Source organism: Dendrobates tinctorius, unplaced genomic scaffold (genome assembly GCF_039654945.1).
Source record: "Dendrobates tinctorius isolate UK_male_01 unplaced genomic scaffold, ASM3965494v1 ptg000044l, whole genome shotgun sequence".
NCBI lineage: Eukaryota > Metazoa > Chordata > Amphibia > Anura > Dendrobatidae > Dendrobates > Dendrobates tinctorius.
In genome coordinates, this window is record NW_027361712.1 from 22,748,995 (window position 1) to 22,773,813 (window position 24,819).

At 42.0% G+C, this 24,819-nt stretch overlaps 2 protein-coding genes across 7 annotated transcripts in view; one reads left to right on the forward strand and one right to left on the reverse strand.

Annotated features, from left to right (window-relative positions):
* LOC141089140 (uncharacterized) overlaps positions 1 to 12,613 on the forward strand; it is a 228,837-nt gene extending 216,224 nt beyond the window's left edge. For all 3 annotated transcript variants that reach the window (XM_073575459.1, XM_073575461.1, XM_073575460.1), the window contains exons 7-9: positions 1,936 to 2,009; positions 12,205 to 12,261; positions 12,403 to 12,613. In XM_073575459.1, the coding sequence (XP_073431560.1) occupies positions 1,936 to 2,009; positions 12,205 to 12,261; positions 12,403 to 12,481 (210 nt within the window). In that variant the 3' untranslated portion in view covers positions 12,482 to 12,613. The remainder of the gene's footprint in view (positions 1 to 1,935; positions 2,010 to 12,204; positions 12,262 to 12,402) is intronic.
* A 412-nt stretch (positions 12,614 to 13,025) lies between these two features.
* The window catches only part of ACIN1 (apoptotic chromatin condensation inducer 1), a 160,492-nt gene continuing 148,698 nt past the window's right edge, over positions 13,026 to 24,819 (reverse strand). For all 4 annotated transcript variants that reach the window (XM_073575454.1, XM_073575453.1, XM_073575457.1 and 1 more), the window contains 7 exons: positions 23,211 to 23,397; positions 22,927 to 23,075; positions 22,596 to 22,703; positions 16,507 to 16,614; positions 16,113 to 16,413; positions 15,926 to 16,026; positions 13,026 to 15,844 (listed from right to left, as the gene is read on the reverse strand). In XM_073575454.1, coding sequence (XP_073431555.1) covers positions 15,566 to 15,844; positions 15,926 to 16,026; positions 16,113 to 16,413; positions 16,507 to 16,614; positions 22,596 to 22,703; positions 22,927 to 23,075; positions 23,211 to 23,397 — 1,233 coding nt within the window. In that variant the 3' untranslated portion in view covers positions 13,026 to 15,565. The remainder of the gene's footprint in view (positions 15,845 to 15,925; positions 16,027 to 16,112; positions 16,414 to 16,506; positions 16,615 to 22,595; positions 22,704 to 22,926; positions 23,076 to 23,210; positions 23,398 to 24,819) is intronic.

Consider the following 24,819-nt stretch of genomic DNA (forward strand, 5'->3'; position numbering starts at 1 on the left):
TGGTCACACACAAAAAAGTCTAATTTACAATTCATTTCTCTTCTGATATGATCTAGCATATCAGAGAAGAGATAAATGGGGTCCCGTGAGCTCCCAAGGGTACCTCCGCCATCCCCGGACCCTCCTGCTCCATCCCACGACCCTCCGCGTCACCTTCCTGGAAGAAAATGGCTGGCGCATGCACAATACGCATCTGCTGGCCGGTATCCGGCAACAATAAGAAATTTTTCCTGTTGGTTCCTTTTGATCACTTTGATAGACCCTATCACAGTTATCAAAATAAAAAAAAATGTAAATCAAACCACCCTTTGTCACCCCCTTAGTTAGACAAAAATTATAAAATGAAAAAAAAAATTCCATTCTTTGCAGGTGGTGTTGGTGTTAGGGCTATGGTTAAGATTGTTTTAGGGTTGGGGTTGTGTTAGGGTTAGGGTTGTGTTAGAGTTAGGGTTGTGTTTAGGGTTGTGTAAGGGTTAGGATTGTGCTTGGGTTAGGGGTGTGTTGGGAGTAGGGTTGTGTTAGGGTTGGAGTAATTGGTTTTTTTTTTCAAAAGTAAAAAAATGATGACGATATGATGGCTAGTGTTGAGCGCAAGTGCTCGCTACTCAAGTTTGCATCAGGTGCTCAGATATGCACCGAGTATCTCAAATCCCAGCATGACACTTGAGCACCTGCGATATTTGGTGCATACCTGAGTGCCCGATGCAAACTGTAGTAGTGAGCACTTGCGCTCAACAATAATGATGACATATTCAATATGACGACCTAATGTTATAAAATTCTGTGTCGTACATGTGGATTCAAAATATTCACTTTACCCCTGGATAAAATCCTTGATGGGTGTGGTTACAAAATGGGGTCACTTGTGGGGGGGTTTCCACTGTTTAGGTACATCAGGGGGTCTCCAAATGTGACATGGTGTATGCCTTCGATTCCAGTCAATATTGCGCTCAAAAAGTCAAATGGTGCTCCCTCCCTTCTGAGCCCTGCCATGCACCCAAACAGTGGCTTTCTCCCACATATGGGGTATTGGCGTACTCAGGAGAAATTGCACAACAAATTTTGTAGTCCATTTTCTCTTGTTATCCTTGTAAATATAAAAAAGTTTGGGTCTAAAGTAAATTTTTTGTGAAATAAGTTAAATGTTAATTTTTTCCTTCCACATTGCTTTAGTTCTTGTGAAGCACCTGAAGGGTTAATAAACTTTTTGAATGTGATTTTGAGTACCTTGAGGGGTGCAGTTTTTAGAAAGGTGTCGCTTTTGGGTATTTTCTGTCATACTGACCCCCCAAACTCACTTCAAATGTGAGGTGGTCCCTAAAAAAATGGTTTTGTAAATTTTGTTGGAAAAATGAGAAATCGCTGGTCAACTTTTAACCCTTATAACTTCCGAACAAAAAAAACATATTTCCAAAATTGTGCTGATGTAAAGTAGACATGTGGGAAATGTTACTTATTAACTGTTTTATATGACATCACTCTGATTTAAGGGTACAAAAATTAAGTTTGTAAATTGCTACATTTTCGCCAAATTTATTTTTTTTCATAAATAAACGCAAGTCATATCAAATAAATTTTACCACTATCATGAAGTAAATACAATATGTCACGAACAAAAAAAGCAGTCCAAGAATCAGTGGGATCAGTTGAGGCGTTCCAGAGCTGTTACCTCATAAAGTTACAGTGGTCAGAATTGTAAAAATTGGCCCGGTCATTAAGGGGTTTGTCATGGTCCTCAAGGAATAGATGCCAAATTTAAAGAGCTTTCCAGGACTAAGAATAGGCCATCAATGTTTGGATGGACTTCATAAAATACTTTTAACCTTTCTATATACTAAAAAATAAAATGTTAAAATCCATGAGATATCTGTCAGTAAGTGAAAATGTTTACTCTTCTAAATACTGGAATAATAATCACATTAAATTTATTTTCAGCCTGCAGTAGGCGATTTCACTTATACGTATGAAAACTTCAGTGCAGAGATGGTACAAGCGGTGCATATCCTCAGGTAGGATGAGAAACATAACACTCACATTTTCCGTGCATATGATGTATGCGTAATATGGCTACTAGTAAGCGGTTGTGTACTTAAAGGGGTTGTCTCAACTTGCAAAGTGATTGAAAAGTAATTTACCTTATTAAATATCCTCTCAATTTTCAAGAGCACAGGGATTTTAATCTTAGGTTACTGTGGGCTGCCTAGGTTACCTGCCACCTTTGCAGTCCTTTGGGGGTGGATAGTTTCCTAGGTAAGGAGCAGGTGCTTGCAATCCATTTGCTAAACAGCTCTCTAGATCAGATCAACATCAGAAAAAGACCTGTGCGTAGGTCAGGCCAGCAGTACGGAAATTCCGCTAGTCTGAACTTTCAATTTTCAGTAGCTCGCCATCCTCCTACAAGTAGTAGCAGAGGAGTGGTGCACCCAGGAAGAAGAAAAATTAGATAACCCTTTAAAACCTGACTTTATGGGAAAAAGCAAAAGGGGAAGTAAACAATAAGGCAAGGCTGACAATTATGTTTCCCCCTTAGATATTTGCTTTAATTTGGCTATGTGAAATAAGCCTTTTTATGAATTATATTCAAACTATATATTTGTATGTTTTGGGGGAAATGTATAAGATTTGCTGACATGGCAAACATTTTATATTTTGGCGACTAGGTGGCACAGTTGTTTGTGCTCCGGAGAGTGTACAATATGATCCTTCTTAGGCTGGGATAACACTTCCGAGTGCAATACGAGAAATTTGCGCGAGTCTCTTGCCTCAGTATCTGCTGCCGGCACTCGGGATCGGAGTGCGGCTGCATGTATATCTATGCAACTAGGTGCTCCGGTCCCGAGTGCCGGCGGCAGTGATGGGTATTGATGTGAGAGACGAGAATTTCTCGTATTGCAAGTGTGACCCCGGCCTAATTCTTCAACTCTATTTTAGGGGAGTAACTCCCTTTATATTAAGCTTTGTATAAAAAATATCTTGTTAATTATCATATAAAATTGGAAAATACTAATAACAGGAGCTGGTGCTTATTATAAAACATACCCTCCTCCTTAGGCCTGTTTCACATTTCCGTTCGTCTCCATAAGTCAAAATCTGCCGTTTTGCAAAAAAAACGGATCCGCCATTTTTCTTGGCGGATCCGTTTTTTCTCCCATTGACCTGCATTATCAGCGGATCTTGACGGATGGTCATCCGTTGGATCCGTTTTTTTACGGATCCGCCAAAATTTTGGCATCCGCTGACATGGCTGGACAGACAATGAAATATTTTTTTTTGCTGGCCGGATCCACATTTGTACACAGTGCATGCCCTGAAGAATTGCCTTTGGCGGAAATTTAACCCTAAATCCCGTTCTGGCGGCTCCAGCCGTTTCTTTCAATTTCATCCTTCGCCGGATCCGTAAAAACAACGGTCCGGTACCACTCGTTCACGTCAGAATGGCCACGGATCAGTTTTCCGCCATTTTCGCGGATTACAACTGACTTAAAAAGTATGTGTGAAACAGGCCTTAGGTAAAGGTCATTCCTTTCCAATATAAAAGAGGCCAGGGTGTATTCCTGTTTGGCTGCAGCCGATTCTATTGGGATGTTTGACCACGGCAGGTTACATTAGTTTCGGTCCGAGCTACTCACAGATTTTTCTCTTTTTGTCACTCCATAGTTAGGGTATCCCAATGACACTTCATAGAGGTCTTGTCACAATGGCAGCTTCTAAGAAAGTGGGCGTCATTTACGTGTAGTACTGCATGTAAGAAAGGAGCTCCAGTATGGGAGCAGTGGAACATATATAAAGTCTTGCATATAGTCAGCAACGTGTCCATTTTTTTAATGTTTAATGTCAGGCATAGGCTGGGGCTACAAAGAAACTTAGCCTCAACGCAGATTGTATGACCAAAAAATTTGCTCCTGCAAATGCAGGTGAATGGGGTCACAGTGCGACCCAGACTACTGCAACAAGCAAGTTGCAAAAAGTTGGAACCAGTTGAATTTTTTTCCACTTGCTTGCCACAATCACTGTTCATCTGCATTTTGTTATATTGTAGCAATATAATACTGGCACAGTGCTGCCTTAGACTGTGGTCTCACTTTGCGCACTTGGGCCCCATTCTTCATTGCCTTTGCACTTATTTTTTTGTCTAGTTTTGAGCTTTTTTTTGGTTTGCACTCAATTCATTATTTTAGTTGCGCCTTTTTCGAAGTCTATTTTATATGTGCTCATCTGTTTTTTCTTACGCTTTCTGGGCACACTTTGGTGATGCCAGAAGTTTTAACCTTCTTCATTAATTGTGACTTTTTAAAAAGTCTCAAAATTTGGGGCAACTCCACTCCAGTCCCACTCACCTCATGTATTTTTGAGTACGCCTGTATTTTGGGGAACATATTCTGCAATCATTCATACTTTTACATGTGCATTTTTTCTTGTGGAAATGTGCCAAAAAATTCCAACAAAATATTACCCGGCCAACGATTTACTCGTTTGAATTCTCATTGAACTGAATGGGTAAAATCCGCACTAAAAAGATGCTGTTGACTTTCAGTGTGGATAATTCACGCCAAATACACAATCCAGCCTACAGACTCATGTGCCTATGCATTCGTTCAGTGTAACAAGAAAAAAAAAAAACATGAGATAAAAAAGGTCCTTTTCTCAGGGATGGTAAAATTCATATGGAAGTATGAGCATAAACTTGTTTTTTGAAGCCATCTGTAAGGTGGCTGCACTTTAGTGTACATATTACAAACTCTCCATAGTTATTCCTAATATTTTATCTTATGGCTCACCCCAGCATTCAGGGTTGGACTGGGGTGTCTGGGGCCCACAGAGGACTCTAGGGGCCCACCCTACAGCTATATGCAAATAACTGTTAGCCGTTATAGTGGAGCGTCGACTGTAAAACACAGGCAGCTCCTGCACATCTACTGTGCGCCAACATAACTTTGATGTACAATTACCGTAAAGGGTGCTTTGATGAAGACAAGTTATCACCGACCCAGAGGTTAGGTAGGTGATAAGATATTGATCGATGGAATCCGACTATTGGAAACTGCACCGATCAGAAGAATGGGGAACTTTTATCCCTGACAAGAAACTTGGAGTGAAAGGAGGGATGTCTGACCACAGCACCATCCATCCTCTTTGGGGGCTTCCAGAAAAAGCCAAGTTCTGTGAGATTCCTGAGACATCTTGCATACACTGCTATTTTCAGATCTAGCCACAGATTTTTAGTGATGTTCAGATCAGGGGACTGTGAGGGCCATTGTAAAACTTTCAGCTTCATCCTTTTGAGGTAGTCTATTTTGGATTTTTTCATGTGTTTAAGATCATTATCCATCTGTAGAATCCATCCTCTTTTCCATTTCAGCTATTTTACAGATGTAGTTATATTTTCATCAAGAAGTTGTTGAAATTTCATCGAGTCCATTCTTCCCTCTACCCGTGAAATGCTCCCTGTGCCATTGGCTGCAACACATCCACAAAGCATGATTGATCTACCCCCATGCTTAAAGTTTGCTAGGATGTCCTTTTCCGGAAATTCTGTGCCCTTTTTCTCCACACAAACATTTGATCATTGTGGTCAGAGTTCTATTTTAACCTCATTGGTCCACAGGACTTGTTTCCAAAATTCATCAGGCTTGATTAGATGTTTTTTTCATAATACTGATGCCGAATTTTTTGTTAAAAAGGCGGGAGAGGTTTTCTTCTGATGACTCTTCCATATTTGTGCAGGTGTCTCTGAACAGTAGTACAATGCACCACAGCTCCAGAGTCTGTTAAATCTTGCTCAAGGTCTATTGCAGTCAACCATGGTTCTGATTTGCCACTCTAGCAATCCTACAAGCAGTGCTCACTGAAATTTTGCTTGGTCTTCCAGACCTTGTCTTGACTTTCACTGTTCCTGTTAACTGCCATTAGCTTTGCTATTTTCTTATAACCTTCTCCTGCTTTGTTGGCCACCACCATTTCTATTTTCAGAGTGCTAGGCAGCTGCTTAGAAGAACCCATGGCTGACGTTGTTTGGTACAAGGTTAGAGGAGGTTGGGTTTTTATAAAGCTGGGAAATTTGCATCACCTGGCCTTTCCTAACAATAATGCTGAACAAGTCATAACCTTACAGGCTAATTAAGGTCTGAAACCCTGGTCAAAGTTATCTGAGCACACATATCTTCAAGGGTGCCAAACTTTTGCATTGGCCCATTCTCCTTTTTGTAATTTTTAAAATATAAAAAACTACAATATATATTTATTACATCTATTCTTTAATCATTTTTGAGATCATTTCATCTTCAACTTACATAATTGTTTACAATAACAGTAATTTTGATCAAGGGTGTCCAAACTTTTACACGTCACTGTAAAGGCCAGATTTGTGGATTACGCGACTAATGGTTGTCCTGTGGAGATTCTCCCTCTTGATCTGTGGCTCTCTGTAGCTCACCCAGAGTGACCTTGGGGACCTTTTGACTGCTTCTCTAATTAGTACTCTCCTTGCTTGGGTTAGTTTAGGCAGACGGCCATGTCTTGGAAGCTTTGCAGTTATTTTATACTCCTTCCATTTTGGCTGATGGATTGAACAGTGGTCAAAGGGGATAGATGTTTTCCTGGCAATTTTAGCCACCGGAATATCAATTTTGAGAACTTCATTCCACACCTTAATGTCCTCAGGGTCAAAGTGGGAGACATTTGTTAAAGTCCCGGGACATCATGAGGCACTTCTCCGCCTCCTCCAGGACCATAGCTCGCACATGGTCGTTCACCGGGAATACCAGTTGCCTTTGCGCCCTAAGGCCACCAAACATCATGTCCTGTCTGGACTGAGGCTTCTGGACCTCCATCTGAATTGTCTGACAGCCTGTATCAGATTGTCTGTATCATCGAAGGAAAAAAGGTATTTTCTCCCATACTCTGGTTCCTTAGCGCACACCTCGCCTTCTTGCTGATCTGACCCCGGGGAGTAGGAATCCTCTGAGCTAAGCTCCATCTCCCATCTGGTCCGCTTTGCACTGGGACCTGGACTGGCAGGCTGTGACTGGGAAAAGGTGGCCATGGAAGCCTGGACGTCCTCTCGAATCAGTGATCTCATTTCTGATAGGAGACGGCTGTTCTCCCTTCATTACTTTGGCCGTACAGGTGTCGCAAAGCATCTTTTTGTACTTGCTAGTGAGCTTCATGTTGCATACAGGACACCTATTAGATTTCCCTGAAGCTTTTCCTGTCTGCTTGGTCATGGCAAGGGGTGCTGTTGGTTGTGCCTTTTCCTGCATAGTGCCAGAGGGACAGTCAGGGCTCTGGTCTGAGGTAGTCAGGGTTTGGAGCGGTCGGTTGTGCACAGCGCACTTACCCCATCCGGTTCGACTCTACCCTGGTCCTCCATCGTTGGTCCTTGCGCTGTGAGTCCCTGCAAAGTCAGGAAGGTGATTGCTGCCTGCCTCGCTGTTACAGCGCTCGTTTCTGCAGAGCGCACGCCGACCTGTATTTCTGGTGCTCTGACGTCACCGGAAGTGCGTTGCGATCCCTCTTCACGTGACTTCCGTACCTCACGCTGCAGCCAGTGTCTGAGCAGAGAGCCTCCGCTGTGGGAGGAAGCTCTACCCAGGGGGCTCGTCCCCCCCTGATCTCTGCGGCTGAGGGACCCCCACCCAGGAGGGTTTCAGCGCCGAGGCTACTTGACAGGGGGAAGGCTATAGCTTGCCGAATAAGTAGGGGCTCTATCAAATTTGCTCATCTCTAGTCCTAATCGCTAATATTAAAACCTTACCCTCCATCAATGTCCTTGACATTGGTGAGATGGCTTTTACACTTTTTTTTTTAATCAAAATTGGTGTTTACGAAGTACCCAATGTTGGTTATGTGCACTATTGCTTTTACTTACAGCAGGGTACTTATATATTTTATTTGTCTTGGATTTTGTGTTTTTCAGCCAGTGGGAATATGCTCCTAGTTTGCATGCATACCATCTTGACTCTAGTGCATTACTTTGTTTAGTTTAAGGCTTGTTTTGCACTTGCCATGTTTTTGCTGGCCATTTTTGCAGCCCCAATGCATTTCTATGGGGTTCGCAAAAATTAGTAAGAGGGCCGTATTTGTGGCCGTGAAAAAATATCGATCTTGCTCGATATTTGACACGGCTGCAATACATTTAAATGGTACCGCAAAAACGTTAGCTTGTTTTTGCGGTACACAATATTTGCGGAGTTTTTTTGCAGCCTGTTTTTGCGGGACACAAATCACACGGCAAGTGTAAAGCCAGTCTTAGGGTTCTACATTTAATGCAGGTAAGATTGTGGCCTCCCTTCTTTTGAGCTGGATATCAAATTTATAAAGCTCCCTATGAGCTATGTCCATGTTTGGGACCCGGTCCTGCTCAGCCCTTATTCACACAGGGTAAGGTTTTAATATTAGAGGTTAGGACCATCCCAAACTTGAGTATACCTCGATGTTGGTGGGATGGCTTTTACACTTTAAAATCGAAAATGGTGTTTACCAAGTACCCAATGTTGTTTATATGCATTATTGCTTTTACTTATTTACTTACAGCAGGGTATTTATTTTGTTTCGGTCTTGGGTTATATGTAAGGCCACATGCACTTGTGGGATGGAACATGTGGGAAGGCCAAAAAAGGAGTTCAGAAGAATTCGTGACCACATGGTTGGCATCGCACATTAAACAGATACCCCCGTAGCCCATCACGTCAGCCTCAAACATGGGAGTGGATGTACACTGATTACATTTATTGAATAAAGGTGGAAGAATCGGCGAGCGGTGGAGACTGTGAACAGATTGGCCTCTAGAGAGGCAAAATGCATATTCTGTTTAAAATAATGACCCGATGGCCTTAATGAACAAGGCAACTATGGTTCTTTTGTATAGGTCCCCTTCTCTCTCTGACTCACTTTACTTTTGTAATATTGTTTGAGGATTCCAGTATTCCATCTGAGCGATACACAGCTCTCTCAGTATCGTCTCCAACTTCCTTATCTGACCCCCCCCATTTTAACTGGAACATGCACATACTTGATCTGCCAATGATCAAATGAGATCTCTTATTGTTCTTAATTTATTGCAGATTGCATGTCAAGACAGAACTGGACCATTTGTACTGATTTACTAGGTTGCGTTGACAACCACAATTCCCCTTACATGTGATGTCAGAGCCCAAACCAATGAGTATAATGGGACAAGTCAGCTCTGTGGGCGTATGGTTGTGCTTTCCGCCGTCTTATTTGTCTGTGTGTTCCATGGACCAGATGTTATGCCGCTGTGGCTGTGCAGCATCATATGCTGGCGGAGGATTATCTTTACCGGAAACACATGAATACCAATCTGTGGGCAAGTCCACTCTCTATTGTCTATTTAAACCCATGTTCACAAGGCTTATACAAAGTTTTCCTTTTACCGATTTTTGATGGTTAATCTTGAACCAGCCCACTGAGGTATTTTGGCCTTTGCACATGAGCCTGATGAATCCATTTTGGAGGAAACGTGTTAGACCATTAGGTACACTTAGGGCAAGTTAATAGAGCTAGTTGTGGACTGCCCTTGTTAGGTATGAGAATAGTTGGGGGTTCATAAAATAGCTCCTAGTGTTTTAATTTTTCCTGATGCACCCTGATTACCAAATAGATCTCCCCTATACTAGTGAAGACCCCCCTCAAGTATCAACTACATGCAGAAGATGGATGGGATAAAAAGGAACTAAGCATATCTGTGGAGGTAGGATTACCCACATTTTTTGGCAGTTATTATTGAAACATCATTGACCTCCTTTCTCTAGATTATATTCAGCCACTCATTCCAGAGGTTGTGGTAATTTTTACCCGTTTGCGTTTTCTGATTCTGTATCACTTCAGTGTCATGACTTATTGTGAGTAGTGAAATAAGAAGCAGAACTCCATGTGTAAAACTGGTGGCTCAGGAACAAAAACTCAGAGCTGCTCACCAGGGGTAACTGGTCAGACTTGGCTGCTGTACCATCCTCTGAACCTGAAAGTCAGGCACAGAGCTTTGGGGGGGGGGGGGCCCCAAACAAATGAAAGATGCAGTGGCTTCAGGCACTGCCGAATCAAGGGTAGACGAGGAGAGGAAGGTACCTGAGAGTGTACCTGCACGTGTTCAATAAAATTCCCCATTGGTCTTCCTTAAACGCAGCAGCCCCCAGAAACACATCTTTGTTGTTTTTCTCTCAGTGTTAATCATGTATCTTTTTAATGTCTATATATCCTGTGATTCCCAATCCTTCAGGCCTTCCTTTGAATGTTGAAATTTAAAAAAGTTGATTGCATATACAGTGGTAATAGTTTGGGCACTCCTGAGCAACATTACTGTAATTGTAAAGTTAAGCAAGTTGTAGATGAAATGATCTCTAATAAGGGCTAATTACGGTCTGAAACCTTGGTCAGTCACCTGAGCGCACAAATCTCCAAGGATGCCCAAACTTTTGAATCAGATGATTTTCCTTTGTGTAATTAATAAAATGTAAAAAAATGTTTTGCCTAAAATACAAAAGGAAATGTATAATCTTTAACCCTTTCACAACATGTGCGCTATATATATATATAGAGCTAGTAAATAGGATGCAGGTGTATGGATCAGGCTCACACAGCAAGCCTGTCTCATACCTGACAGATGGCTGTGAATTAGTAATGCTAGTGATTGACTGGCATTTAACATGTTAATCTCCGACCGCAGCATTTAAAGGGAAACGGTCACCCCATTATCAGCTGCCAGCACCGCAATCAGGGGCTTATCTACAGCTCTGCCCTGTTGAGGGCAGTGTAAAGTACTGCAGTGCGCAGGCATCGGGTAAGGTCAGAGAGGCCCGGCGCCTGCGCGCTGCAGTACCTTACTCTGTCCTCAACAGGGCAGAGAAAATACGCCTGTGCAAGAGCCACAGCAGAAGGACGGTATTGTATGAAGATGGGAGGTGCCGGACAGAACCACAACACCCTTCGGAACAGACGCCAGGGTGAGTATATTCTAACTTGTTTTTCTTATCTTTCAGGTTACATCAGGGGGGGGGGGCTTATCTACAGAATGCTGTACATAAGCCCCTGATGGCGGTGCCGGCAGCTGATAGGGCTAAAATGGGGTGACAAATTCCCTTTAATATGTGCAGACGAGCGCGTGTGCTTACATCCGCCCATTAGCGCACCAGTGCCGTGATTGCCGATGAGTTGTCATGACAGATGGGAGGGCAGCTGACAACCCCCATGTCTGTCCATTATGGAACTTCCTTGAAACCCTGCCCTTTGGCAGAGCTTCAAAGGAGACCGATTTCTACTATATGATGATTGCCTCTTCAAGCCCCAAGGGTGCTAACAAAATCAGTAAAAAAAAAAGTTTTATAGTATGAAAAAAAGTGTTCATATCAACCTTTTCACCCCCCCCCCCCAGTGAAAATAAAATTTTTAAAAATAAAAAAAAATTTGCCATCACCATGTTCACAAAAGTCTGATCAAAATAAACAATTAACCCAATCTGTAAACACCTTAAACAGAAAAAAAATTCTAGAACACCAAAATTACATCTTTATGGTTGCCACAATTCCACAAAAAAAAAAAATGCTGTAGCAGGTAATAAAAAAGTCATTTATCCCAAATTAGTACTAATAAAAAGTCTCACCCTGCAAAAAATAAGCTAACAAATAGCTCCATTGGACGAAAAATAAAAACACTAGAGCCTCTCGGAAAATGGCAACTCAAGTTTGTTTTTCATGGAAAACTTCAGATTTTTTATTGTAGTGGTGAAAAAAAAAAATAACACTGTACATGTTCGGTATCATCGTAATCATAGTGATAAGAGAATCATACTGCATGGTCATTTTTACCACCAAATGTATATGGAAAATAATTCCCTAAAACCAATGTCAGTTTTTTTGTTTTTTTTTTTTCACAATTTTACTACTTTTTTTTTCTGTTTGAGTCCACGATGTGGTAAAATGACTGTCATTCAAAAGTACAACTCGTTCCACAAAAAATAAGTCCTCATATGTCTATGAGGACAGAAAAATAAACGTTATGGCTTTGGGTAGGGGGAGGAAAACAATGAAACGAAAATGGGCTCCAGCGTGAGGGGGTTAACTTCACTCTTTAGAGACCTTTTTATCTTCAACTTGCTTAACTGTTCACAATGGTATCATGCCACTGTTTGCATATAACAAAATAGGTGACACCTTCCGGGAACTTTATGGCTGTGTTTTCTCCCCACAGGTACCCAGTAGAAATGAACAAATGGGCAGTAGAGTATCTCAGCCAACAAGATATCAGGTAGAGAAGGCAGCAATCCTTTGCGCATGCCAATGTTCAACATTGTGATTTCAGGGAATGGTAATTGATTTGTACCAACACAGAGACTGAGCAATAATTCGTGTTTTATATTTATTCAGTTTTTTGTTTTGCTACTCCCAGGGCTGTGGAGTCTGTAAGCCAAACCTCTGACTCAATTTCCATGACAGACTCCTTTATACCATGGCTGTGGAATCGGTAAGCCAAACCTCCGACTCCAGCTCCTCAAGTTCCACGACACCGACTCCAACTCCACAGCTCTGGTTACTCCTTGACATGTTTTGCGTCTAATTCTTGCATATTGTGTATAAAATTTTGCGCAAACTTAAAGTAATGCTGTGTTTGTTTTTAATCTTTTATGCGCCTCTCTTCAGCACAAAAAGTCACGTTCTATTCAAAATGATGCAACATTTGTAGAAAAATTCCAGACAAAAATCACTAAGTCACTGACCTACAGTTGCAGTTTCTGACCTACAGTTGCAGAAAAACTTCACAACTTATGAAGTTGCAACCGATAACACCCCCCAAACACCGATGACAAAACAAAAACAGTTCAAACGCAAAATACTTTGAAAAAAGGGCTCAAATTAACAGACTAGGGAGTAAATTAAAAACGGATCAAAACGAGACGTAAAAGCAAGAGTGAATTGTGCTCCAAGAGCTTTTTTTCTAAAACATTCGGATTATGCAATTTTTCACCAAAATAAACCTTTCACTTTTGTTTGTAGAGAATATGCTACATCCAGTGGGAAGAAAGTAATAGAATTTATTGCATATTTACATTACTTTTTCATGGTTTCTCTCTCGTCAAGTTTATACAGTACAAAAATCCAACGCTCAATAGCTGCACAATTCTTGCCCATGTGGTGATATTCTATAGGACGCCAATGTATTATTGTGCTGTGCGTATGAACCGGTGCAGTCACCCATTTCTTAGCAGGCTCTTCGATATCTGCGGGAAAGACTTCCTACACGATTAAACCCAAACACCTTGTATGGCTTTATATAAGTCACAATTGTCTTGGTGCACGACTTCAAGCCTTGCATGAAAAGGGGAACCATACCGATACATATAAATAGGGCACTTCATTGGTTTCAATCAAAAGCAACAGAAGCTGTGCGCTCTCCATTCCTTATATTAAACCTCTTATCAACCTCATCTTCAATAGTGTTATTTACAATATAAAACAAAGAATGTGCATCAATATAAAACCATTATGGTAGAAATCAATAATTTAGACTTTCACTATCAGAATATTTTTTTTATATGCTGCCACCACCACCACGTGCCATCCTAGAATATATACTCTATTTTAACATAGAAAGCCAGTAGTGAGCAACTTGCCAGATTTCAGTGTGAAATTTAGATGTCATAGACAAGTTTTCATTTTGCTCCTATCAGGTAAACTCCATAGGAAAAAAAAAAAAAAAAAAAATTTATACAAACCTAAAATGTTTTAGCAGCCTTAAACCCAGTGTTCAATTATTCAGCCACGTGGGTGCATAAGCCACCAATATTCATTGGATTAGGTGCGAGGTTATTGTATGCATCACCACATATCAAAATGCATGACAAGACGCAAAATACAGTAACAGACCAGCAACCTAATCAACCAATACTACAAGTTTGCCTCATTAAGTAAATACATTTATAATATTGGCTGATTAAGGAGAGAATAAACCAAATAAAAAGGAATTTCATACAGGTCAGGACACATGAACTGTGCTAAACACAACGCAATAAACCATCTATTATACATTGCAAGTGGTGTCTCAGATAGGTCAAGACATCGGCGGTATAAAACTAATGCAGATTTTTATTTTCTGATAATCCACTTCATTTATAATAAAAAATAAAAGGAACACAATAAAAAAAAAAGTTACGGTAGGTAAGATGCCACATGTGGCAAAAAGGAGAGTAAAGTAACCTACTGCCCGACATTGTGACAGGCATAAGGTTACCAAAGGAGCCTCATTGCACAAACTTTTCAGAGAGTCCAATGACAGGGGAAAATGACGATCTGAATGACTGTTCAGAAAGCAAACTAAAGAATATGCAGAAGAAATGTTGGAGGAGAGAAACAGACGAGGTTCTGATGGGAGTTTGAGTACAGGGAGACAGTATTGTGAATCCATTAGCAGGATGCAGTCTCCTCGCCTGAGTGTTTCTTACAAAAGAAACAATATGCATGTGAAGGGGCCTGGCGAGCAATGCTCCTTTCAACACCTGCAGAGTTATAAAACCTTTACCACCACCTGCCCTGGACAGGGGTATAGCAGCCGGGGACAGTCAGAAGCCGCGTCACACTAGGGCTGGGCGATTATTCAGGGTTTCTCTTCAGCACTATTCGAATTTTGGTCGGGGCGAGTTAAACTACAGTGGTGCGCGGAGTGAACCATGGTGTGACCTAGTAAATCTAGAAGGTTGCTGAGAACAGTGCAAGGGAAGGAGGATGTTCATAGAGCGAGGAGGCGTCACGATGTACGATTCTGTAGTCATGCATGAAGCCCTCCTGCTGAGGCTCAGAACTACGGCTGTTACTTGTACTTTCGTGTAGATCGGGTCAAAGCATGATTGTTGACTGGAACGTGGGCTACGTGAAAGTTCAAGCTGCTGCAACTCACACTTAACCCTCAGCAGAAGTACCGCAGACATGACCATACAGACTCCTACACAGGAACCTGGCTACATCACATATTATATACAGGATAATGTATGAGCGCTATATATTACACTATGATCAGATGTTACATCAGTCACGTTATTCTGTATATATCAGTACATGATGTACTATAGGCACAGGTTAAATATTACTAGTATACTGTGACTGCAGATGCCATGTTCACATATAGTGTAACATCTGATGTTCTGTAGTCACAGCATATCGTGTACTCAATGTAATATAGTATTTGCACAAACATTACATGATACATGTGTGATAGTGTGTTACTAGTCGCGTACTATGGCCGGTATTCTCTGAGTAGTCAAGCTTCATGGCTACAGAAGCAAGCAGCGCGTGTGCACTATACAGATGAAGACAACGCCAGTATTCTCACACTGCATATGCGCTGGCTGCTGCCAAAGCTGGGTTATGTTTACCTACACCAGACACATTATCACAATTCTGATGATCATAATGTATTAGGATGTTCTGTGCAAGTAATTCTCTAGTGTGTATGTAAGAAAAAAAAGGTGATTGGCAATTTCAGTCATTTGTAATAAAAAAAAATTAGATTTTAATTTTAAGAAAAAAAAAATTCGCCCAGCCCCATGACAGATTATGAGTCAACGTCGTCCTCCCCTATCTCTCACTGGTGTACTCCTACTGCGACTCCTGCTGTCTCTTTTAGGATCCCTACGTTCCCTCTCACGAGGGTGCTCCCTGCTGTGCGCTCTCCTTTTTTCTCTCTCGGCTTCTCGTGCTCGCTCTCTGCTTTTCTCTGCCTCTTTCCCCCTTTCCTTTGCTCGCGCTTTTCTTTCTTCCTCTTCTTGCTCTTCTCGTTCTTTACGCCGCTTCTCTCTCTCCTTCGTTCGTTCAGCCTTATCTGCTAGGTTCTTTACAATCTGCAAGAAGAATTGGACGCGAGTTGAAAATAGACTAAGGTTACAATTTTAAAGATTTGTAATTATTTGCACACCTCATACCTGATCATCTGTGAGGGGCAGCCAATATATACAAGGGGCAGCTTTGGTTTTGTGGAATAGGTCATCCAAAAGTTTAGCTGGAGGTTCCTCTTGAACTTTCTCTGTAAATGGAAAAATTATTTTTAATTCTTTTGTACAGAGCAGCTTCTTGCCTTACGAGTACATAAAGTATTACACTGGTAGTTACCTTTCTTTTCATTCTTTTTTTCTTTGGACTTGGCATGCTCTTTACGGCGTCTGTCTCTGGAACGTGACCTGGGACCCTCACGAATTTTATCTCTATCCCATTCTCGTTCTGATCGAGTACGTTCCCTCCTCTCCATCTCACGCTCCCTTTCAGCCCACTGCTCTCGAACACCCCGCTCATGTTCTCTGTGTTCACCTCGTAATGGAGGACCATGCGTGTGAGAGTGAGAATGTTGGTGGGGGGGCTCCTCTGGTTTTGGTTCCGCTGGTCTCTCTGGAAGAAGACCTCTGTGGAAATCCAACTAAAAGCAAGGATAATAACTAGAAGTTAGACAGTGCAAAACACTGTGGCTTAACATTTTCAGTGTGGACCCATACAGCACTAGAAGTTTTACCTCATCTTGTTCTGCAAAGTCTGCAGACAAGAATTTGGGATTGGATTGTGGCCATCTCACTCCATGAAGAGAGTTCCTGGTAGTAACCGCTTCTTCTACTGTAGAATACTAGAAGGAAGTGACAAACTTAGTAAGAAGGAATAGAAACGCCACGAAGACTGGTGTTACCTAAAGATCAGGTACACAGAATGAAACAGTAAACTTACAAATAGTGATGAGAGAATGTGCTCAGATAAGGCGTTATTCGAGTATGCTCGTGTGCGAACGTGTCTTTGGCGTGCTTGAAAAATATGGTTAAAGTCCCCGTGGCTGCTTGTGAGCAGCGCATGACATCCCTGCCATGTGCTGCTTACAAGCATTAAGCAGCTGCTAGCACCGGAGCAGGACACTGCGAGGAAGCGGAGGAAGGTAAGTGTAATGGATTGTTTTTTTTAATCTTTTCTGATGGGGCCATGCATACCATGATAGGGATGAGGGGGCCATGCATACCATGACAGGGATGAGGGGGCCATGCATACCATGACAGGGATGAGGGGGCCATGCATACCATGACAGGGATGAGGGGGCCATGCATACCATGACAGGGATGAGGGGGCCATGCATACCATGACAGGGATGAGGGGGCCATGCATACCATGACAGGGATGAGGGGGCCATGCATACCATGACAGGGATGAGGGGGCCATGCATACCATGACAGGGATGAGGGGGCCATGCATACCATGACAGGGATGAGGGGGCCATGCATACCATGACAGGGATGAGGGGGCCATGCATACCATGACAGGGATGAGGGGGCCATGCATACCATGACAGGGATGAGGGGGCCATGCATACCAGGATTGGGATGAGGGGGCCATGCATACCAGGATTGGGATGAGGGGGCCATGCATACCATGATAGGGATGAGGGGGCCATGCATACCATGTTAGGGATGAGGGGGCCATGCATACCATGATAGGGATGAGGGGGCCATGCATACCATGATAGGGATGAGGGGGCCATGCATACCAGGATTGGTGGGTGAGGGGACCGTGCATACCAGGATTGGGGGATGAGGGGCCATGCATACCAGGATAGGGATGAGGGCAATCATTCCTGCCAGGATAAGGGGGACCATTTCTACCAGGATAGGGATAAGGGGGCCATGCCTACCAGGATAGGGATGAGGGAGCCATGTTTATCAGAAGGGACCATATTTACCAGGATAGGGGATATTAAGTACAAAACTGACCACATTTATTGCTTAATTTTTTTCCCTAATTTCCTCCTCTAAAACCTAGGTGCGTCTTATGGTCCAAAAAATAAGGTATTTGTTAGGCAATTACTGCATGTGTTGTGGCTGTCGAACAGCCGTGAGATATGCAGCTCTGGGGACTTGAACAAATTATCCGAACACGCCAACACGTTAGCTCATCACTACTTGCAATTGCCGAAAAAAAAAAAAAACCTAACTGAAGGAGTGCAAACAAGCAACTAAGAAAAAGGATAACAGCTTAGATCCATTATTAACTTCAATACAAGCCGTACTTTGTGGTATGGCATCACTAACATGCTCGGCACTTCACAATGTATTATAGCCCCTATACTGTGCCAAAAATGAAAACGTTTACACACTAAAAGGAAAACCATTACGTGGTGTTCTCCGTGCCAATCCACGCCATGTTCTCTTATAACCCAGTGCTATACCTGTTATTCCAGCCAAAATAGTTATGAATTGACAACTTCACGTTACCAGGTCGCGTGGAAAACGGGCGTGTCCATATACATTTGGCTAAGGTTACCACTGATTGGCTAGTGTCAGACTGCAGGGACACACCCCAACTGGTGACAGCAAATTGTCAATTTATTCACATATTTCACCACGTCCGATGAAAATGGAAAACAATTTAACCCAAATTCGTAAAAGCCATTACGAGTAATAAAACAGAGTTGTAAATTTTCAGCTGGAGCAACACTGGAAAAAAATTTCAATAACATGCAAAACAAAACGTAGTAGGTACCCCCAAAATGTTATCAATAAAAAGAACGCAACGTAAAAAAAAACAAAAAAAAACAACAAACAATCCCTCACACAGCTCCATTGTTGGAAAAATAAAACTGGTATGGATCTATACAAGTTTGGGGTTGCTTTTATCATACTGAACGGATAACGTAAAAATAAAACAAAGAAAAATGGCGCAATTTCACTCTTTCCACCACACTTCCAATTTGCAATTTTTTTTTTTTCTTACATTACATGGTAAAATGGAGTTTTTACAAGTTTACCCCCACAAAAAAAAAAAAAAAATATTTTGGCTACTTGAATAATGTGAAAAGAAAAGGCAAAAATTGACTGTGTCCTTAACGTGCAAGTGTCGTTTTAATAGTACGTACACATGAAAAGATATATTACAAAATTTCTTAGACAAATTTGCTTCTTTCTCCTCCTGGATTCATCTTTTGTCACTGCATTCCTATATGCATTCTTATATGCATTTCCTCTTTTTGTAGGTTCATTTCCTAATTTGTAATTGTTCTACAGACACCTATTGTAACTGAGTATACACCATTGATTAAACTAGTATATGTATCAGTTTGAATATAAAATATGCCATTCTGTGTTCCGTATTAATAATTTTGGGATTCCTACTGCAGCTCGCCCACCAATTATAACCTTTGTTTGCATGGCTGGACTTAATGGGTTTTAATGCTAATATTTCTTTCAGAAAAAAAAATATTTTTTATTAAAGGGGTTGTCCGGGCTTTTCACATAATCTCAGTACATACAGTCATATGTTAAAGTTTGGGCACCCCTATTAATGTTAACCTTTTGTCTTTATAACAATTTTGGTTTTTGCAACAGCTATTTCAGTTTCATATATCTAATAACTGATGGACTCAGTTATATTTCTGGATTCAAATGAGGTTTATTGTACTAACAGAAAATGTGCAATCTGCATTTAAACAAAATTTGACCGGTGCAAAAGTATGGGCACCTCAACATAAAAGACATTAATATTTCGTAGATCCTCCTTTTGCAAAAATAACAGCCTCTATTCGCTTCCTGTAGCTATTAATGAGTTCCTGGATGAAGGTATTTGTGACCATTCCTGTTTACAAAACAATTCCAGTTCAGTTAAGTTTGATGGTCACCGAGCATGGACAGCCCGCTTCAAATCATCCCAAAGATGTTCAATGATATTCAGGTCTGGGGACTGAGATGGCCATTCCAGAACATTGTAATTGTTCCTCTGCATGAATGCCTGAGTAGATTTGGAGCGGTGTTTTGGATCATTGTCTTGCTGAAATATCCATCCCCTGCGTAACTTCAACTTCGTCACTGATTCTTGCACATTATTGTCAAGAATCTGCTGATACTGAGTTGAATCCATGCGACCCTCAACTTTAACAAGATTCCCGGTGCCGGCATTGGCCACACAGCCCCAAAGCATGATGGAACCTCCACCAAATTTTACTGTGGGTAGCAAGTGTTTTTCTTGGAATGCTGTGTTTTTTAGCCTCCATGCATAACACCTTTTTGAATGGCCAAACAACTCAATCTTTGTTTCATCAGTCCACAGGACCTTCTTCCAGAATGTAACTGGCTTGTCCAAATGTTCTTTTGCATACCTCAGGCGACTCTGTTTGTGGCGTGCTTGCAGAAACGGCTTCTTTCGCATCACTCTCCCATACAGCTTCTCCTTGTGCAAAGTGCGCCGTATTGTTGACCGATGCACAGTGACACCATCTGCAGCAAGATGATGCTGCAGGTCTTTGGAGGTGGTCGTGGATTGTCCTTGACTGTTCTCACCATTCTTCTTCTCTGCCTTTCTGATATTTTTCTTGGCCTGCCACTTCTGGGCTTAACAAGAACTGTACCTGTGTTCTTCCATTTCCTTACTATGTTCCTCACAGTGGAAACTGACAGGTTAAATCTCTGAGACAACTTTTTGTATCCTGCCCCTGAAAAGCTATGTTGAATAATCTTTGTTTTCAGATCATTTGAGAGTTGTTTTGAGGAGCCCATGATGCCACTCTTCATAGGAGAATCAAATTGGAGAACTAATTGCAAGTGGCCACCTTAAATACCTTTTCTCATGATTTGATACACCTGGCTATGAAGTTCAAAGCTCAATGAGGTTACAAAACCAATTTAGTGCTTCAGGAAGTCAGTAAAAAGTAGTTAGGAGTGTTCAAATCAAGAAAATGATAAGGGTGTCCATACTTTTGCACCGGTCAAATTTTGTTTAAATGCAGATTGCACATTTTCTGTTAGTACAATAAACCTCATTTGAATCCAGAAATATAACTGAGTCCATCAGTTATTAGATATATGAAACTGAAATAGCTGTTGCAAAAAACAAAATTGTTATTAAGAAAAAAGGTTAACATTAATAGGGGTGCCCAAACTTTAACATATGACTGTATCTGGGCTGCAGAATTGTGACAATAAGTAATTTACTTTCTGTCTCTAGTTTGCACGGTTTTCTAGATATTCTGAGCAGAACGTCCAAGGGGGGTGTGTTATGGCATTAAAATGAGAACTAGTCGTAACCTCCTACTCTACTCCAAACATGCCCTTTATAGCAACAACCCCACCCTCCATAGCTACAGGCCCTCCCCGTCCACATGACATAACTCATCAGTAATTCCTTCCCTCACTGTCCCAGGCTGCTGGCAGCAGTGAGAACAGACTGTGATGGGGGTCTGCAGCTTCTAATCTGCACAGGGGATGGCAGTCACTGATGTAATCTGTTGTGTGACAAAGCCTCTGCTGTGTGAATGAGACAGCTCTGTGTCACTGATGTCTTCACACAGCAGCAGATTTGGTGCAGTGTATGTGTGAGCACTGTGTCTCTAATGACACAAATACTGATGGGAGCAGCCTGTCCATATCAGCAGCTGTAACAGTGTGAAGTGTTGGGGGGGTGTATGTATGGAGATATATATGATACTAAGGATTCTGATACTATAAAGGGCTTGTTTGTGTTGTTGAGGAGCCCTTCCTTCATTCCTTCCTAGCTTTTCACTATTCCTTTCTGACCCTGGCATACCTCCAGCCTGTGTAAGGTGTGTACCTATATCCTATCACTTTATAATGTTTCTAGCAGAAATACATAACCGCTGCACGCGGACCATTCACCACTGCCAGTGCTGGGAAAGACAAGCTGCAATTTATTGAGGTATTTTCCCATCACCTCCAGGCAATTTTCTGCTTTTTCTGTTTTTCCCTCTCCTTCTTCCATATCTTTTCTATTTTTCCGTCAATACAGACATATGAGGATTGTTGTTGTTTTTTGCGGGACGAGTTGTTCTTTTGAATCATGTCATTTATTTTACCATATAATGTACTGGAGATTGGGAAAAAATTCAAAGTGCAATTACACATTTGTTTTTTGGGTTTTTTATTCACCATGTTCACTATATGGTAACACTGATATGTCGGTATGTCTCGGGTCAGTACTATATGGTAACACTGAGGTGTCGGTATGATTCCTCGGGTCCGTACTATATGTACATGTGTCTGTATTGACGGAAAAATAGAAAAGTTATGAAGAACCTTGACATCTCCCTATCCCCATTTCGGTTTAACCTAAAAAAATACTCCACTCACTAATCTGGTACATGATGGCCCCAATTAATTAAGATGCTATAGCCAATTTTCCGGTATAACACAAATGTCAGAAAAGTTTTGCACAACTCAGAAGTTTTGGCGTCTTAACGTTAACCTGAAATGTACTGCAGCACATCTCTGCGAGAGGCGCACGGCTCTTAATTTAGTGGCGTGATCCCCTTATAGAATTAGTAGCATCTTACGCCTGCATGCCCCTTCAGTAAGACTGGCACCTGCCCCTTCAGTAAGACTGGCACCTACAATGCCGGTCTTTATTAATCAAGCCTTTTGTGTCAATTTAACAATAGTGCAGTCATCAGCTTTACCCAATATTGTTACTGTTTAATGGCCATTTTACGTAACTACTGAAGCACTCTGCTACTCGGCTTTTGATGCAATACAGTACAGCATCACTATATGGCAGGTGGGATGGGGGGGGGATAAGGACCAAGAAAAACAAAATTATGAGTGCAAAATATTAGCCCAAACTTACCGTAACATAACAATGAGATTTAATCTTGTCTATCCAGAAATGATCTTCTACAATAGTACCAGTACGTGAAAGCAATTCTTTAAGTTGCCCCAAAGTGAAGGGTCGGACCTGTAGAGGAAATTTGCATATTAGATTCCTGATAGCATCGCATGGGTATAATAGTCATTTTCTAGTGCTTAACTATACAAAATGACTAAAAATTCAGCACTGCATAAGCTACACTCCAGTAACTTAGTGTTATGGAAGGGTTTCCCTAAATCAGCATGGAGTGCAGTCCCAATTAATAGGTGTCATTGTGTGCTGCTCCTAATAACCTAGAAAACTGACTCACCAGATTACAAATATGTACAATGCAGCTTGGCTTTCGTCGAGGAGGTGACGGCTGCTGAGACGCAGTGCGCACAGGATCGTCAATTGTTATAGAAACACCAGTCTTTTGTTGACTGATTGATCGCCTCAATAAGGTATCTCCTAACGTCACTGTAAAAGGGTGGAAAAATTAAAACCGAAAGGGGAATAAAAACAAAACCAAAACCCAACAACATTTTTCTTCCAAGATGACAGGAAAACGCTACCTTTCAGTCAATAATCTCCTTGAGAATTATTGCATCTTACCTCGGACTTCAGCTTGTGCTGGGCTTTCTGGTAATGGCTTCTTTACTTCCTGTTCACTAGGGGGAGGGGATGGCGCGCTCTCCACTGGAACGAGTTCTGGTTCAGTGCTAGGTGCTTCCTCGGTCTGATTTGGATAGGTCACCTCATCTTCTTCCTGCCCGTTTTCTTGAACCTCAGCAGGCACAACCTGGCCATACAGGAAAGCATGCTAAAATCTGAACCGAAGCGTTAAACCTACATTGCCACTCTTCACAATGCTGACAGAGCGCAATCTGCATACAGCATGCTTTAGAGCAGAAAGGAACTTCACATACAACTATGATTATTCTGGGCTTTCCAGCCAAGTGAGTGGTCCTAACCAGCCACTGTACGCACACTTATACAGGTCGGCTGCCAATCACTGCACTGAAAAGCCCAGAATATGCAGGGATGTGAATGAGTAAAGCTCACATTACACCGACTCTGTACCCATACAATTCAATTATATATCAGATCCCCCTGGTCTAAACCATGCTGCCTGCAGATTGGACACCATTTATTTTTATTTTTAAAGGTGAACGGTTCCTTTGGCAAGACTTTGGATTAAACAGATTGTCTATATACAAACCAGACAGGCCTACATGCATCTGCACTAATACAGGGTGCAGCGGACCCAAGTAAAATTGCAGCTGCACAGGTGCCTAAATACCAAATGAATCAGCCAGCCTACAATCAGGGATTGGCCGTGTGGTACACCAGTGCAGAAGAAATAATCTGCATGTGGCAGTGTTCACACAGGCAATGCAGGGCTTCTGCTAAAGTCTTCATGCCAGAAAGACGTGCGGATATGAGGGGACGTTTGGTTAAGTGCCCCTCCCCACAGCCACATGGGATGCCTGATACCGACTGAACACATGTGTTACTTTCTGTTTTCATCCATTTTGTTTTATACTTGTATTTGTACATATTTAATGTCTCAACTTTATAGCAACTTTTATCTGTATAACCACTGCCCTTTTGGGAATAAATGATAAACATCTATTAGTTTGCCTCCATGCTCTAAGAAATGAACTATGCGCCTTTTTTAGATAATCGCTACTAATTTGGGGTTAGTCACGGACCCACTTAATTAACTCTGTGATTAAGTAAAGCGTGGCTGGTGGCAGCGTGGTGTGCGCGGCTTGCTGGCAGTACAGAAGGGTCTTATATTGCTGAATGAGGGGCTGCGGCCACAGCATTGATAATTCCCTTACTGCAGTAGTCTAGCGGCCCCGCGCACAACAAGCAGCCCGTCCGGCGACTAATTATCCCAGGTGCAGTTCCCTAACTGACCTGAGGGTAAGGGGGGAGCTGGAGAGCTGCGAGTTCCAAAGTGGAACTGAGAAAGTGGGATATACATAAATCCCCGCAGTTCTTGGAAGGTTGTTAGCAGTGGTGGGGCATCCAAAATACCCCCCTGCGGTAAATTTTTAGAGCAAGATTAGATTGCTGTATTTGTGTCCCCTGGTGCCGGTGGTGGGATAACTAAGATAAGCCCCCACTGTGCCTGTGATACCCGGGTGCCGGCAGTGCGTCACGTCCCTCCGTTGACCTGCTGGTGCCAGTGGTGGGATCGTGACGTTTTGGTGGC